General features: G+C 41.2%; 4 protein-coding genes and 1 long non-coding RNA gene across 10 annotated transcripts in view; 2 read left to right on the forward strand and 3 right to left on the reverse strand.

The window, feature by feature from the left end:
- The window catches only part of LOC143367106 (syntaxin-6-like), a 14,318-nt gene extending 13,039 nt beyond the window's left edge, over positions 1-1,279 (forward strand). Inside the window, exon 7 of the mRNA XM_076808715.1 lies at positions 1,260-1,279. Within this exon, the coding sequence (XP_076664830.1) occupies positions 1,260-1,264 (5 nt within the window). The 3' untranslated portion in view covers positions 1,265-1,279. The remainder of the gene's footprint in view (positions 1-1,259) is intronic.
- Lanb2 (laminin subunit gamma-1) overlaps positions 1-11,402 on the reverse strand; it is a 17,487-nt gene extending 6,085 nt beyond the window's left edge. For 2 of the 5 annotated variants that reach the window (XM_076808453.1, XM_076808427.1), the window contains exons 1-8: positions 11,262-11,402; positions 10,025-10,402; positions 8,666-8,924; positions 7,337-7,638; positions 5,273-5,478; positions 4,394-4,497; positions 995-1,183; positions 55-280 (exon numbers count right to left, since the gene is read on the reverse strand). In XM_076808453.1, the coding sequence (XP_076664568.1) occupies positions 55-280; positions 995-1,183; positions 4,394-4,497; positions 5,273-5,478; positions 7,337-7,638; positions 8,666-8,924; positions 10,025-10,177 (1,439 nt within the window). In that variant the 5' untranslated portion in view covers positions 10,178-10,402; positions 11,262-11,402. Of the gene's footprint in view, positions 1-54; positions 281-994; positions 1,184-1,289; positions 1,432-4,393; positions 4,498-5,272; positions 5,479-7,336; positions 7,639-8,665; positions 8,925-10,024; positions 10,403-11,196 lie in introns of those variants that run through there. The other 3 variants (XM_076808444.1, XM_076808436.1, XM_076808460.1) reach the window with 3 other exon arrangements.
- Positions 1-17,103, reverse strand: part of Chrac-14 (DNA polymerase epsilon subunit 3 Chrac-14) — a 63,642-nt gene that overhangs the window by 18,829 nt on the left and 27,710 nt on the right. The gene's annotated exons all lie outside the window — the stretch shown is intronic.
- Positions 10,487-15,917, reverse strand: LOC143367151 (rhythmically expressed gene 2 protein). 2 transcript variants are annotated; one of them, XM_076808737.1, is made up of 3 exons: positions 15,791-15,917; positions 14,769-15,066; positions 10,487-13,262 (listed from the first exon to the last, which is right to left on the reverse strand). In XM_076808737.1, the coding sequence occupies exons 2-3, from the start codon at positions 15,051-15,053 to the stop codon at positions 12,780-12,782; spliced, it is 768 nt and encodes a 255-aa protein (XP_076664852.1). In that variant the 5' UTR covers positions 15,054-15,066; positions 15,791-15,917; the 3' UTR covers positions 10,487-12,779. The 2 variants fall into 2 exon arrangements, with proteins under 2 accessions (XP_076664852.1, XP_076664859.1); XM_076808744.1 differs by lacking the exon at positions 15,791-15,917 and adding an exon at positions 15,167-15,290.
- LOC143367181 (uncharacterized) lies at positions 15,318-16,094 on the forward strand. Its single transcript, XR_013085000.1, has 2 exons — positions 15,318-15,453; positions 15,539-16,094. It is a non-coding gene; the product is annotated as an uncharacterized LOC143367181 (long non-coding RNA).

Here is a 17,103-nt window from a genome sequence, read left to right on the forward strand (position 1 = left end):
TATTCTGTTTTACGCCGCTACTAAGATCCCCTTGATTCTACAGATCCAACTAACACTCTGCATCGCTTTCCCTCGACGTTCTCTTTGCAGCTGCAAGTGCCAGTGACAGGATCGCAGCTCTGCTTATTCCCCACGGAGCCAGCTACGTCGCATTCGCAGGAGGTGCAGCCGTACGAGCCGAAGTTGTAATAATTCGTAGCACAACGGTCACATTTGTCCCTAGTGACGCCAGGCTTGCACTGACATCTCCCTTCGCTGTTACATTGTAGGCTCCTGGAACCTGCAATGGTATTCAGTATTTGTCAAGCGGTATTTCTTTTCAGTAATTTACCAATTCAATTACTTACAAGGGAAGATCCCGAACCCGGATATCCAAAAGATTCTGAAACTTTGCGAATATATAGAGAATTTCCTGCTGATTACAACGCAATTTTTGTTTGCCGCCCAAATTCACTCTAAGGGGGTGCAATTGACCCCCTGAAAATACGGTTATTTTCCTGTTTTGTGTTAGAACTCGTGAACTGTAAAATAATTTTGTTTACCAAATGGTAGATCTAATTAAAAGTAACTTTTCTCTTGAAATTTTCTTTCTTTTTATCTCTTGCAGATTGCGAGTTACAAAATAAAGTCGGAAAATAGCCGCATTTTCAAGAACTAATTTCACCCCTTTCGAGTGAATTTGGCAAGCAAAAAAAAAAAAGGAAGAAATCACCTACATATTCGCAAAGTTTCAGAATTTTTTGAATTTTCGAAGTTCAGAATCTTCCCTTGTTAGACCAGAATATGCACCCCGATCTTTTGCTTTAACAACCGAGGTACATATCCAAGCTAATTACAGTTTGTTTCTCTCTAGGTGTATAATACATATTCATTTATGACTGTCGGGGGTTCCTTCTCCTCGTTGGGATCTACCTTCCACAAGAATTACCGAGAATTATCTGAGGAATTACTAATAATTGAATTTATCAACTTGGCAAGGAGTGTGCCGATTTACCGATCTCGTTGCAGTTGCACGGGACGCAGTAATTGTCTTCGGGGCGCTGGTAAAAATTCTCTCTGCAGCGTTCGCAGTTCGCGCCGTCACGATTAGCTCGGCAATCCAGGCAGTGACCACCGTGGCTAGTGGCGTTATACAGGTCCCTATCGAAGTAGCATCTCTCCGAATAACCATTGCAGTTGCAGGCTGAAAAATGACGTGGGAAATTCTTAATGATACAAGCCGCCTCCTTGAAATCCCGAGCTTTCTTTCTTGTTCGCAGATTAACAATAACATCCGCCTAGATATTTACTAGATCCCGAGTACCAGGGAAGAACTCCGTCCCATCGTGATGGCGTAGATATCGTCGCGTTCAATAAAGTCACGATCAATATCACTTTCAACGAACACTCCATCGCGAGTAGTTTTGAGTAAAACGAAAAAGTACAATACACTTCAGTTATTCCCAATTTTTCTCAGCGGATGCGCATTCATCTCGAACTACATCTACCTATTCCAAGCACTTCGCAATGCACGGGGAAATCATTTAATCTCGCGCGACATAATTGCAGAATTCAATGCGATATTAAGTCGCAGCATAATTCTGCGATTAGTCTACATGGGCTGTTGCGATGGGAGTTCGATTAGGGCTGGAGAGCCGAGCGACGTTAACGAATGATTAGCATCTGACGATTCCATTAACAGCGGCCTGGATCGCTGGCGCTCGGTCACACGTCACTGGATCGCGATCGTGTCTTCTTACTGAGTGGTTTACGTGTACGAGGACCGCGTAATTGCGCGGCTCGATCGGCCCGATAAATAAATGTTTCGCTTGTAATCGCGGTATCTTGGGCACTGAGCTGGCGGCCTACGGAAAAGCTGCATTGTGTGCCCCTGCATTGCCAACAGTCCCCACTTCGGTGCGAGCGACGAACGTAAAAGGTAAAGCTGGTTAGGTAATGCCCAGCGCGATCGCGAAGGCAAACTCTCTTCGGCCGCTTGGAAAGGTGATACCCATGGTGCCGAAGAAATGCTTCGCCCTTGCAGAATCCACTTTCATATTCCAGACGGTGATGTACAATAGGTGAATTGCTTGAAAAATTCTCTGAACTTTCTCCGGGGTACTTTTCATGCGAAAGCTTCGACTTCAGTGCCATCGATGTGTAAACACTTTAATAATATATAAAACATAATTATATGGCCACCAGGAATTGCATTTAAAAGTCGAGAAGGGAGGGTAATTTCTAGTGGCGGGTTTAAGGAAACAGGCCCCTGCGTTCCGAGGGACCCGTTTATCGAGAAAACGAACAGGTACCGTCGAGGACCCAGTTCCTGATCAGTTTAGGAAAATAAATCGAATAGTAAGCTTATTATGGTACAATTTTATTCTAACGAATTACTAAATAATTGTGAAGTATTTTGTAATTTACACGCGAAATTTGATAGCTTATAGTAAAACGTGTGAAGGTGATCAGAAACAGCCCCCTTGCATTTTTCACTTTCAAAGTTAAAGTAAAAAATAATTATTATCATGCGTGCACTTTTTTAAATACCAAATTAAAGGTGAAACATAGATTTACTGAAATAACAAAAAAAAATTTAAATTCGGTCAAGTTTTCCCTTTGCACGTTTAAAAAACCCCGGTAGTTACTCTTAAGTGATCAGGGTCCTTGAAGGTAGTTTACTAAAATCTGAGCTAAATATAGTAGTGCTGGAGAAAAATTGTAGTGTTTGGATAAAATTATAATTTTTTTTTTTTGGAGATGGGCCCTGGGGGCCCTCCTGGGCAGGGGCCAGGTGGCAACTGCTCATCGGTTGCCCGTTAAATCCGCCACTGATAAATCCATCTCACCCCGATTGATCTTTTAAAATCAGTTCTGTGCCCCGAGTCCCACGCCTAAAGTGGTACTTACACAGGGGCGGACCTGGAGATTTGGGGCCACTACGGTAACAAGATCTGCCGCCCTCTCCGTGAACTATCATCAAATATTTTACTTTAAAAGAGTTGAGACAACTTCGACATTAATTTCATATGATAACTCGCATATAAGTTATTACTAAGATCCTGCATGGAGAAAAGTGAATTGTTTTTAAAGTTGCTTCAAGCCTCTGTGATTAAATCTTTTCCAATTTCTTTCGCTAAAAATTTGCAGCCTACTTAGCCTATATACCAGTGGTGGCGAACCTTTCTGAGAAGTGGCTCAAATTTTGTTGATTATTTTTTTTAATACTAGCCAGTGAGTCACTAAGTCAGTGGCGTCACTTCGAGGGGGAGGGGTGTGGTAAAAAGGGTACCAATAATTTGGAAACACTGAAAATTTGTTGCCCGAAAAACTTGGCAGTTGTCCCTTTCCTTAGGTTCTCACTCTTAATTAAAATCCTCTAAAAAGGTTTACGGTTCCTTTTTGCTTTGTAACGTCCACTGGGAAACATTTTTTTTTCATAAATTCGACATTAGATATTTATACTTTAATTTTTTAATATTTTCGATTGTCCATTCTCTTTTGTGGTGTAAAAAGTAAGTTTATAAAAATCAACGCGTGGGTCATTTAAAAAGCCTTCGCGCGCCAGTGTCATGTAACTATTACAGCAATGTTACAAATCGTCGATGATAGTGCAAAAGTAGCAAAATTGAGATTTCGTGCCCACGGTTGCCAAACGTTGTTTCGCTTTTTTTAAAACTCACGCCATGTGAAATGGCCAGTAGGAAGCCGCCTGTTTACCAACGGAACCAGCAGGTTCAAGGATACCGTGAATCTGTCTCTCTCAGCAAGTTGGCGACAAAACCGCGCATTCACAGAGAAATCAGTTGAAGTGACGGCACGTTTGGTGCGTGAAAGTGACTTTACACAGAAATTAAGCATTTTTATGACGAATTGATGTTAGTATTTATTACAAGGAGTGCTAAAACTGTCCCAAAAAAGTTCAGTAAAAAAAACCTCCCTTAAAATAGCTGAACTACTAAGTTTTTTCTTCCTCCTATAAAATCAGTAAAATGCAGAACCGCGGTATTTACAAACTGCTCATACGCGGTTTTGCACTATCATCGACGAAATACTTTCTGCAACGTACTAGTTTCTTTTCAAGGCTAGCGACGAAACTATCAGTTAATGGTTTCTTTCAACAGCTCTGAACGGAGGATCGGTAAAAATATGATTTATGATAATACCGGGGCACGCGCCTCAGTCGCCGGATATAGAACGCTGAAAAACAGCCGTTCGAAGAGCAGGTTTGCCAAGGCCCACCTACACACTGACCAGCAATCTCGGCTCTTCGGAGATGTCCTCCCCGATGGCACGTGCAAGCGTACGTTTCGTTGCGGACAGTTAGATAACAAACAGGTACTAAGTAACTTTTATTTCAGAAAACACGGGCAAGTTGCTCGCGGGTGTTGTTAGACACGAAGGATTTACTCACGTTTGCATTCGTGCGCGGTTGTAGTAGTGGCGCGCCCCCAGGGTGCATCATTATAAAACGGCAAACACTCGTTGCAATCAGGACCTGCTGTATTATGCTCGCATCTGCGAACATAAATCATCGCGCGTGCACATATTAAGAAACGTGGCTTTGCTCCGCAATTATTTTACAATAAAGAGCAGTGGCTATTTTACAATTTGCATAGAAATTTTAAGGACCAGCAAAACGCTAGCAGAAAAGGATCAATGAATACTAACAAGGGAAGATCCCGAACCCGGGGATTCAAGAAATTCGGAAACTTTGTGAATATTTTGGGAATTTCCTCCTGATTACAACCCAATTTTTGTTTTCTGCCCGAATTCGCTGTAAGGGGGTATATTTGACCCCTGAAAATTCGGATAATTTCCGATTTTGTGCTATAACTCGTGAACTGCAAAATAATCTTTTTTACCAAATGCTAGATCTAATTAAAAGAAGTAACTTTTGTCTCGAAACTTTTTTTCTATCTCTTAAATTTCGCGAGTTATGACACAAAATCGGAAAGTAGCCGAATTTTCAGGGGTTAATTTCACCCCCTGCGAGTGACTTTGGGCAGTAAACAAAAATCGCGTTGTAATCAGGAGGAAATTCCCAACATATTCACAAAGTTTCAGAATTTTCGGGTTCGGGATCTTCCCTTGTTCATTGATCCTTTTATGCTGACATTTTGTTGGTCCTTAAAATTCCTAAGTTGTAGGTCTCTTGTAAGTTGAAACTTACGGTAGCATATTATCGGCAATTATTACGTAGAAATAGATATCAAGACAGATATCTAATTGCTTCGAGTCGTTGAATACAATACACACCGTGATATTAAGCGCAGTCTATGGATTATCTTACCTACATACTCTGCGAGTTCTTCCATCCACGCTGGTACTATTTACACATTCCCCAGCGTGGCCATTGCAGGCGCAACGTGCCCCAACGGCGACGTCAGCGATCGCATAGTAGTAGGATTTCAATACGTGATCGTCGCCGAACACCTCGTCGCCGAATGTGTTCAATCTGTCCAGAGTGATCCTCAAATCGGTAGCTTGTACCCATTCCTTAAAACGAGGACGAACGTTCACTATTTATTCGCTTAATTGCAGAGTCCACGTGAATTCTCTTTTGTTCCGAGCGATTAGTAAAAATTGGACAATCGTCAGTTATAAATTGGATAGTTCTATATACATCGCTTCGCGAGCGTAAATTTTTTTAACACTATTCGTACCAGACCGGTCAATTTGACCGTTTTCAAACTTTGGCGTACACTTTCCCACGTACAACGTTATCAGATCGCTATTTATCTTTACGACTTTTCTTAAAATATGTACAGTGAGTAAAAAAAGTATTTGGACGGTTTTTAAAATCGCATAACTTTTTTAGAATTGGTCCAAACGACATGAGTTTTTTTTAGAAGCTAGAAGGATTAGTTTGCTAAGTGAAGTGTTCGCCGTTTTGAAAAAAATGCATTGGTCGGAATAGAAAAAAAAATTGTAAAGGTTATTTTTTTAACTTTTTTTTGTGAGCCTGTAATGAAAATTCAAAAAACCCGTTTGTAGACTGAAGTAAGTTGTATACGTGTCTAAAATTTCATGAAAATCGGTTAACGTTGCTCCGAGCTATAAACGCTTAAAGATCGCAGAATAAGGTCGAGAAAATTCCAAAAAATCAGCGATTCTCGATCTTATTCTGCGATCTTTAAGCGTCTATAGCTCAGAGCAACGTTAACCGATTTTGATGCAATTTTAGGTACATATATAACTTACTTCAATCTACAAACGGGTTTTTTGAATTTTCATTACAGGCTCACAAAAAAAAGTTAAAAAAACGACCTTTACAATTTTTTTTTTCTATTCCAAACAAATGCATTTTTTTCAAAACGGCAAAACACGCCACTTAGCAAACTAATCCTTCTAGCTTCTAAAAAAAACTCATGTCGTTTGGACCAATTCTAAAAAAGTTATGCGATTTTAAAAACCATCGAAATACTTTTTTTACTCACTGTATACAATGAATTTTTCAGTATTTACTTCTAACTCTTATTTACTTGTTTCCGAGAAATATATGTAGCCTGTCCAACCTACCGCGACCGGTCAAATTGACCGGTCGAAAGATTTATCATATTTACTCTGCTAAACTCATATAATCGGTACAAAAGAAATGCTATCTGAACGTGGCATGTCCAACTGGAAACGGAACGAGCCTCTTTATTACATTATTCTGAAGGAGACGCTATCAAGTTGCGCACGTGAATTGTTGAAATAATGTTTCATAGCAGGAGTGTACCCCACAAGCCGAAACGTCACAGGGGCAAGACGAATCCCCAAACCCCTTCAAGAAACCTTACATTTAGGTTCTTTGTCCATATCCGCAGTCTGTCGCGATTTGTTTTGTTTACATTCTTCGTTACACAACGGACGTTGTTGAAGGGCATTGAGCAGCGCGACCTCCCTCCGGCTTCCAATAGTACGCAGATCGCAGAGTTGAGTGGCACAGTTCAATTTTATAACGCGAAGAGAGCATCACGGTATAAAATTTCTGAAGTGTTTGCATTTGCATTTCAAGTTATAAGTACTAATGCAGTCCAGACGAACAAGTATATAAACAGACAGAAAGATAAATAAATAAATGAAAGAAACAATACGACTACCGTTCATTTATGATTTCTTTTCAAGTGTATAATTAAACTGAAAAAAAAAATTATTTTGTTATTTGGTGAAAGTTGTTTCATTTGTTATTATATTCAGTACCAAATTAACTACTATCTACATTCAATTGTAAAAAATATAACTCTTTTTCGAGGACCGGTCACGGTAGGAATAGGTATACATGGAGTGTTGGTACGAATAGTGTTAATACTAAAGTTTCCCCGGTTTGCGAGAATTCCATTGACTAGATACGAAGGCAATGTTATTGTACCTGCAACGACGGATTAGTTTCGAAGTAGTAAGCCGAAGGTCGACCTTCCAGAGTGGAGAACGCAACGGTGCCCTTTGTTAAGGGCGATATGTCGGAATATTCCGAGGTGCACAGCACCCTGGTGTCGTCCCCTTTCACTGTCTCTTTCGAGTCTGGCAGGCCATAATTGTCTCGACAAGACGCCGAATAGAACTGATAAGCCTCCCACGGCGAGTCCTCGTTCTTCCTTTTGTAGATGCCCCAACTCTCCGGACGTGGAGACTCGAAAAGCGCTCTGACGTACGTTATATCGAATGTCTTACCTAGAATCACCGTCGACCGAAAGTGAGGGATAGAAGATCGACGTTATAGAGCTCGGATCGATACTTGGGCTAAGCATGCAACTCTAAGTTATCGAATGGCAAGTCCTACGCCATTGCTAGGCTCCTACGTACGCGTTCGTTCAAGAATGAATGAAGAATTAGAGGTAGAATTTAAAATTGATATACATTTACCACGAAAACGCTCTTCCAAGCGAAATTGCAAACGAGTTCTTTAAACGCAAGGGAGAATTCAACGGGCACTGAAATCATTCAGAACGAATCGAGCTCTACGCCAATGCGTTTCTCCACTGTAAAGCCAGCGGGGTGCAAGTGGCTGATTCTTTCGTAAATGAACATGTGGCGCACAGACAGAGATCCTGTGCACTTCCCGTTTTCAAAGAGGACCTACTATTGTCCGGGTTCTTCGATAATTATTTCTCGTAGAATTCGATGCAAGAATGCGTGTCGTGGCTCTGGAGTAATTTAGATCATCTTCGTACATGAATAACGACTCTCCCGCTTCGTAATTCTACATTCGTGAAGACACGGAATTCTCTTACGTAGATATAAGCAAATTCAATTGAAACGCAACGTTCCAGTCCCGGCAACGAGTTTGAAGCTTGGAGGATACAATATTCACGCTCGAATTCGTGGCACGGCTGCGCGTCCCAGCGCCGTCGCTCGTGTTCCGAGAATTATCTCATCGCAACACGCATCCTGATTGATAAGGAAGTAAGCTGGGAAAAGAAGGCGCGAGGGGACGGGTGAAAGGGAGACAAGCATCGAGGACGTGTTAAGAGTTCATCGCGGGCACCGATGAATGAACCCTCTTTCTCTATTCGTGGTGTTTAGATTCGCCAGCGTTATCTGCGCCAATTCCGCGGAGACCGAGCATGGCTGACGTGATCTAAACTAAACCAGAATGCTAGACTTAATTGCAGCGACCCCCCGCGGAGCTGATGCATCGTGTGCCCGGACATTTATTAATTTTTCGGGTAGTACGTAATTGCGTCGCATTGCGTCGTACCTAAGTGAAGCGTCAGATTCACTTGATTCGGATATTCGATGCCCTCGAACATCGTTTCCGACTGCCACCAAGTCGCATTGTCGTTATTATCGCGATCGGTAAGAAACGAGGCAGGGTGGTCGCCGTACCGACACGCCTCGCAAGACTTCTTTTGAACGCCCGTCTGTTTACAATACTCCGTTGCCCGGTCCTGGCCACACGTGTTCGTCGCCTCCATGAGAACGTTGAAAGCCGCGTTCTCGAAAGGCGGTATACACCTCTACAACACAGCACGTTCAACGGTGTCATTTAATCACACTGGAATTGCAATTCTCGTAATAAAACGATCGGTAATAAATAGGTTAGGCACGCGATTTCTTGAACGAAGGAATTGGGAATATTGAGAATTAGAGTTTCGTTTATTTCTGTTCTATCGGAAGTAATGAAGTTAGGGATTCGGTAGTAAAAACTTGTAACCTTCGGCCGTTACACGAGGCAAGGGCCATCTCGAATGGCTATTCCGTTGTGCTCGACAATCCCGCAGGTAGTTTCGTTCCCTGTCAGTTCCACGAACGATTTTTACTTGGGAAGCCTTGCGGCGACGTCGAAAACGCCTCGCAAGAGGACTATGCTATACTCGGTTCGAATTTCAGATGTTTTTAAACTACGGACGAGCACGATTTCTGTTTTGAATTTAAATACGACGTTGCTGCGGAATTTCAGAGTGATAAACACTGCTCCCTTTTGATAAAATATTATCTAAGGTGTGTGTTCATTGTACACAGAAATTCTAGCAGAAAAACGCAGCAGCTCGATCGCGGTATTTACTCTGAGAAAACTGAGACATTCGTTGCTGTAATTCTCGGATTTTTGAAATTCTTTTACGCTTAGGATGCCCCTCTAACTTTATCTACTCACGGCTATCGTCAAAAGTTGATGTAACTTCGAACCTCACTTTGATAACCTAATGTAGTAATATCCCACAAAAAAAAGGCCGAAAGTGCGCTGACTAAGAATACACCGGGGCCTGTTCTCGCTCGTATTCATATCTGTAGACTAACGCTACTACGGATAGTTATTTATATTAACCACGAAATAAGAAAAAGTATACAGCGAGTAAAAAAAGTTATGCGATTTTAAAAACCGTCCAAATACTTTTTTTACTCGCTGTAGGCAAAATCGACAGAATCCCTACGTTCGTCAATAATAATCAATATTCACAATTTTACCCCTTATTAATTCGATACAATCAAGCTTTGTCGGAATTCCTAATACATATTAAGTTCACAGAAAGTGCAAGAATTATAAATATTCGCGTATCAAAGGCTTCGCTTGTGACGTTGCGCAATAAGAATTATTAATAATAAATGAAGCACAAACCTGTGGCTTGCCGTTGTCATCGTAACACTTGTCTTCCTCCCGATTCTTTGGGAATCGGCTATAAAGTTCGTCCGACGGTTCGGGGTCCGCGAGTACCACCACTAAGGAGATCGCAATTAACATTAACATCTTCTTGTGTCTTCCTCGCGTCATATTTGAATTTCGTTGGGCAACCCTTTGTTACAATTTGGCTACACTTCAATGGGCACCGCAGATCTCGTTAAAACAGAGACTTTCACTTTTTCGGACTTCTTTGAAGGTTAGGGTGAGCACTGTTTCTCGATCGGGTCCATCGGCAGCGGGGCGATCCGCAACAATAATTTTTAGTTTCTACTGTCGAGGCAGCATTCCGCGAACGATTCTCGCCTTCGTATCTGCCTAACGTCCATTAATCTTAACATTAGTCTTCGTAGCCTTTTTACTCGAAAGGAAGCGAAAAGCAGGGCAAATAATATGACTCGGTTCGATTGAAACGCACATTTAATTCAACGTTACTGTTTTATTGGAATTTCTATTGTTGCCATTGTGACACCGGCGTAGAGAGACACGGTACAGAAATCACATCACTCGACTGGCATAATGCAAAACTATGTATACAGTCAGTGAAACGAAAGTGTAATTTAACTCTGTACGCTGAATGCTTCAAGCTTCTTCTATAATAAACAAAGCAATCTGAAAAATCCGACAGATCTGTCAAAAGCCTCAATAATTCTTAATTCAAAGCGGAACGAGTCCGCGTGAAAAATTTATTCCGCAGGTGGCGTTGGTTCGAGCAACGTCTATGTGCTTATAGACAATTTCAAATTTCGATAATTAAAAAACAATTTAGTATTTTTAATCGTATTCCTAATCGCAAAATTCAATTCCTACAAAACCCATACATATATATCCAGCTCAAGTGCACACATATATATATATATAGGATATAAGATCACAGATCACGAACCACACTTTTCCAAAAAGAAAAAAACGTTCACGAGAAGATGAAGCTCGGGACAGAAAATATTAATTTACTTGCACGATCGTGATCGATGCGAAGCGGAAAATTTCGAGCTAAATGAGGGAATGATCTCGCGTCGCTTATGAAGGAGGCGGTAAGATCTTGAGGTGATTAACATTCACAGACTGGATGAAACACAAATCGACCGTAAATTGTTCACTGACGTATTAACCATTAAGGCCCGTGCGCCGGGCGACGCGAATTCCCCGAAACCAATGGATAAATTCTCGTTCTAACCTCTTCGACCGATAGAAGACTGGGAAACCGTGAAGAAAGGCTCTCTCCACGCGACAGTTCACTGAGAAACTGAACGAGCGGAGTCGTGGTGAGGCTGTAGGGAAGTCGAGCGTGCCGATGCCGGGCATCTGTAGTGGTAACACGCCGCCACTCGTGGTAGAAAGTGCAGGCTAAGAACAGACCAAGAGAAGCGTAGCGAGGGAATCGTTAGAGCTACATTTCGTATATGGATTATTATTAACAGCATTATAGGGGAGCGTACAATCCATAAAACTCCTCGCGTCTCAGAAGCTTGTGAAGCTTTTAACAATAAATTAAAACTCTCCACGCATTGACAATTTTGACAACTCTTTCACACAATACTACATAAATAAATTATATTTGCTTGACTATGCTGTAATTTGAAGGGGTCGACAACATTGAAAAATCGACAGGTTTGGTTTTTAAAATTCGTTGATCGAAAAAGGGGTAACATTGAGATATAAGGGTGGCGGGGGAGGGTTTCGTGAGTACAAACGAAATAGTATCTCCCTAAAACGGAAGCAGATTGTTCAGGAAACAATGACTTCCTTCTTCGTCTGTTGTTTAGTAAAAATTAGAAGTAATGTTTAAATCTCTGTGGAACGAGAATCTGGTTGAATATTTTTCTACGTGACTGTAGACAGTTGTCCGTACAGTGTCCACAGTTCCCTGTTCGTTGCTTGAGAAACGCTTCGGCGGTTATCTTTTTACCAGGAAGTGTGAAATGATACCACAAAATCACCCACGCGTTTACTATTCTCCGATCGCTAACGTTTAATTCATACAATTTTGATTAGAACCGATTGAGAATTCTATTTCGAATAATTTTTATTTCCGTTAAAATAACTTAGCACATTTACATGGAAACGGGTGCGAGAAGTCGGTGTGTTTAATAAAAATTATCGAAAACTGCATGCACACAAAAGTCGTATTTGTATGAAAATATAAATATATCTATGGCACGTATTTTTTTTTTAACATCAGCTTCCCATTGTATTGTTCGCGATAACGTTATTAGACACCTACTATATATGTACAGTTTTGTTTACTCAAGTCACATGAATAAATACATACACTACTGTTCCTGATATTCAGGTGAAATAAAAATATGTCACATGAATTCAGCTACATTTCCGAAGGTCATCGCCTTATTGTTATAAATTTAGTCATTACACCTTGGACACACTTTATCCGCAAGGAATATTAATTGTTAAGCTACAAGCATTATGGCCAACGCGTCAGCTAATTTTCTCCATATTATGCCCAACGATCGAACCGTATCACAGTTTGTGAGTGTACAATCACAAATGGATCATACATTCGATATACATATAGTGTCGTCGACGACGAATGAACATACCGAAAAAATCGTTAAATCTTACTACGAACGTCCATCTATGTTACAACATTCTTTGCTCCACGAAAGAACGTTGTTCCTTAAAACGGCGTGTATATATTTCACGGGCAAGTACTATGTCTCGAGTTCCTATAGCAAAATTATGCGGATTTCGTTTCATCGCCGAGAAGCGTGGACAAATGTATTCGCAGGTCTCGAAGATTTTTGAAGACGTTCTCGTTAGGAACCTCCTTTTTGCTCGGGGCATCGTTATCGCGTTTAATAAGAAGTGCATTCCACTTGGCGTTTTTAGCGCCAACGTAGTCGTGACTGAAGGAGTCGCCGATATGTATCGCCTCCTGAGGAGTAATATCGATACTGTGCCGCTCCTTTGTTAACCTGAGCGCCTCGCCGAATATCGACGTGTCGGGTTTCTCTACGCCGAATTCGTACGACGTTAAAACGAAGGAAAAGTAAAAGCGTATCCTAGTGTCGACAAGGACCGCCTCCAATCTCTCGTCGAAATTCGATATCACCCCCAAGATCAGGCCCCTTTTGCGCAGATACTCCAGTAACTCGATCGTCCCTGGATACTTGTGCCAGCACGTACTCGTGCCGTAGCATTCTATCAAACTGGTAGCAACCTAAGGGTCACAACGATAAACAGGGTCACTGATAATACGTACAAGCTCGGTTGAATGAGCCAATTCGGCGCTTATCTTTTTTTCGACGTAGGACTACGTCTTTCTCCCCGGTACGGGCGTCACTTTATCGACGGCAGCGTTACGAAATTCCGACACGCAGCAGCGCGGTCACTGTGGCCGAAATAATTCACACACGGCAAACAACGGCATGTACACGCAGTGCTCTTGAAATAGTCGACAAGATGACGGGACTCTCTCGTCTGCATTGTTAACGCCGTCCTGGCAACGCGCGTGCGAATTTCAGCCAAACTTTACCAAATTTCTGCACACCCATGTTTTCTTCCGCGCGTTCTATCTCGGAAACTATGAAACATGCAGGCTTGACAGAGGTGTTGTTTTGCAGCTATTACAGTGCTCTAAATAATTGTGCAAGAAAGAATTCAAGGAAATAGATCGGAATTTGGATAATTCAAGTTCAGAAAAAGATGATCGAAAATTCATTAAAAATTCGATCAGAACTATTAAAACCGTCAGACAGAAAAAAACTACGGGTACATCTGAACAAAAGATGACAAATACCAGTGCCGAGCGGATGCGAGAGTACAGAACGCGTCGAAAGGTTATGGCGCCAGGGGACGCGCGTGCCCACCATCGTTTCTGAACCGCAGTTTGTACAGTCACTGCACATCGAAGTACACATGTAGAAAAAATTTTGCGTTGTTGAAAAAAATTAATAAAGAAAATTTGGAGCCGCCAGCGCCTACTTCGCGCTGTTCCCAAGAGCCGATGCAAGTCGACTGCACGGAGCACACCTACACTCAGCCGGACTGTTACCAACAAATCTACTCGCTCGCTAGGGCAAAATTCGGAAAATTATCAGGACCGACTTCGGTAATGTATGCAGCATTCAAGATCTGCACTGCTTGAAAACGGCGCGTCAATTATGACCAAATTCCCACTAGGCGTCGTATCTGTCGTCGCGTGAACCGATCAGCGAGCGTTTGATCTCTCCTCGCAGATACGTCGCTTGAGACACAATACTGACTGCTACAAAATAATCGGACAAATTATCAATGTACCCGTGGATGTAAAAAAAAATAACAATATAAAAAATAAAACAATCGAATGTAAGCACGTAGTCCTACGTCAAAAGTTTGCGGTCAAGTCACCGACACAACCCCGAAAATTTCTTGTAATTTGTATACACTACTTTTTGCCATTAGTAGAGATATACACGAAGAAGCATTATGCATCCTTAATATGTATCTTAATATAAATTGACACACCTGAACTGTAAATTCAGTAGCTTTGTGGAAGTCACTGATAAAAAAAATACTTTCCAAGAAAAGACTAATAATCCTAATCTTATTTACAGTAAATAGTACATACATTCCAGTTACATTCCATTGACAAGGAATATAGGTATACCGTTTTTTTTTTGGCCCTGACGAGCAACAAGTTCGTTTCGTTTGGAATTTAAATTCTCGATATTATGACAGTTATCACCTTGTCCAATGTAGCGTCCGAGATATAATCGTGCTGATCTTTGAAGACATTGTGAACTATCTGCCGCCACCAATTCTCCCATCCGATGCCCGTGTGCTTCCCGTACACGGGATGCTCCTTGCTGAGCCTGTGAAAGTTGTGTTTGAAGCTTCGCGCCAATTTGCGCGGATCGACCGACAGGCCGTGCTGGGATCCGATTGCGACGTAATGCTCCTCCAGCTTCGTCATGAGCAATGTTCCGGTGACATCGAACGTTATCAGTCGCGGTCGAACGAGCTTGATCATCGTTGAATCGCGCCTACAAAGAGAGACACCTGAATATCTAGAACATCCTTTCCACGGCACGGCATACGAGGGGAAAAATCACGCTTCTTTCGCGTCGCGAGCACTACTACTACCAGTCGACATCTCGCACGGCAGCCTTTTTACCACCCCGAGCGCCGCCAGAAGATAACAACGAAAGCAAAGAGAAGGTATACCAAGAGGCGACACTCTGACGAAGAAAACCAATTTTAGAGAGAGACGAAATCCGCAACCAATTTAAATGTCCATGCGGTAGTCGGAATGCGACGGGATTAACAAGAGGCGATAGTAAGACGAAGATATACAGCTGCCTTATACAACCAATTTAAAGGGACAAGCAAACGAAGAACTTCAAAGATACCGCTCGGAGTGTCGCCTCTTGGTATACCTTCTCTTTCACGAAAGTTCGAATTTTAACCGCATAAAAACATCACTGCGATATAATTTCGCGCAATTAATTCTTTCAGATATGTGCTTTCGTATCACCCTGTGTGCCGCCGCGACATGTTTGGTTATTAAAAGCGTATTATAAACGACGATACTGTGGGAAACATTCTTGGTGTAATTAGCCAAGTTCTTTAAACTCCTATATAGTATTGTGATATAAATTGTCCGTGTGACATGATGAAATACCAAACAAGTATCGTTCGTTGTGATGGGTTTAATTTTGTGACCAAATTTTAGTAGTTTTACGATCTGCCCCGAGCTCTATGACTCACCAATAAAAAAAAAACGAAGTTGTACGAAGTAAACACAGGTTTGTTTAAGTGTCAAGCGCGGTATACACCTCTTTCAACAGCAGCAAGGAATGACGACTATTCTCACGCCGTTGGCACGTGACGTTCACGCGGTGACTGCACGTGAATAATATTAAACATGTGTAAATACTCATGTACTCCCCACTTATCATCCTTCCAAAAAAAGGGTATCAATAAACTGAGTCGTATTCTTTCATACCAATGAGATTCGTACTTTTTAATATCAACTCCTCGAGGACGATCAGAGAAATGCAAAGTGTGTGTTTAATAAACCGTTTTGAACAATGTTTATGATACACGCATGAAAATACGTGTCCGGATATTTTTGCATACTTTGGGGGAAAAAATGCCGTTCGATAATTATTAAATAAACGCTACATAGAAAAAATGTTTAGAAGCATTAAATAAACAGAGAATTCTCACTATAAGGACCGAGCGATGAGAAGCATACGAACTTTGTATTACAATATTTTAATCAAAGGTTTAACAATTGGAATAAGTACATAATACTTTTCGCAGTTTCATCGCGGCGTAGCAGATAAAAAAGTTGCTTCATCGGTATGCAATGTACACGAGCATTGTAAGACTCGCGTATATATAGTACGTATAATATATAACGTACCAATTTTTTATATACAATTATTGTAGCTATGCGTGTACACGTGTAAAGATATATAAATTACAAAACATCGTTATTTCGAGTGTTACTAAAGTAATAATGTAACGTGTACTACTTACAGCGGTAATGGTACTTAATGGTAAATGCAAGGATCTTATTGCATTCGCTTGGTACTCTGTATCGGAAGGGGGGGGGGGGAGGGTAGAGTGAAAATTTGGCCATTTTGAACGGGCTCGCCAGTAACTTTACTTACGATTCGATCGCGAATAAATGCATTTGCGATTCGAACGCGAATAAATTGACGGAGATGTTGCTTTGTATTGTTATTCGGCTGCATGTAACCGGCACACGATATCGTAATTCAACACTTAATTGCACACTTTACTTTTTCCTTTTTTAACGACACGTTTATCGTATTCACAACTACCAATTATCGATATTTTGTAATTATTTATATAATTCAGTACAGCTATACGTTTCTTTCTATTTTATTTCTGACTCTTTATTGCGATTAAGTGAGAATCAAATGCAATGAGTTTATAGTTTATACAAAAAGCCTCCGGATTTATATAATATTTTAAAATAAGCATTTTGCACTTTTATAATTTCAGTTGCGTTACGACTACTGTAATATTACTATTTGAAAATATTCGCT

Source organism: Andrena cerasifolii, chromosome 1 (assembly GCF_050908995.1).
Source record: "Andrena cerasifolii isolate SP2316 chromosome 1, iyAndCera1_principal, whole genome shotgun sequence".
In the NCBI taxonomy this organism is placed as follows: domain Eukaryota; kingdom Metazoa; phylum Arthropoda; class Insecta; order Hymenoptera; family Andrenidae; genus Andrena; species Andrena cerasifolii.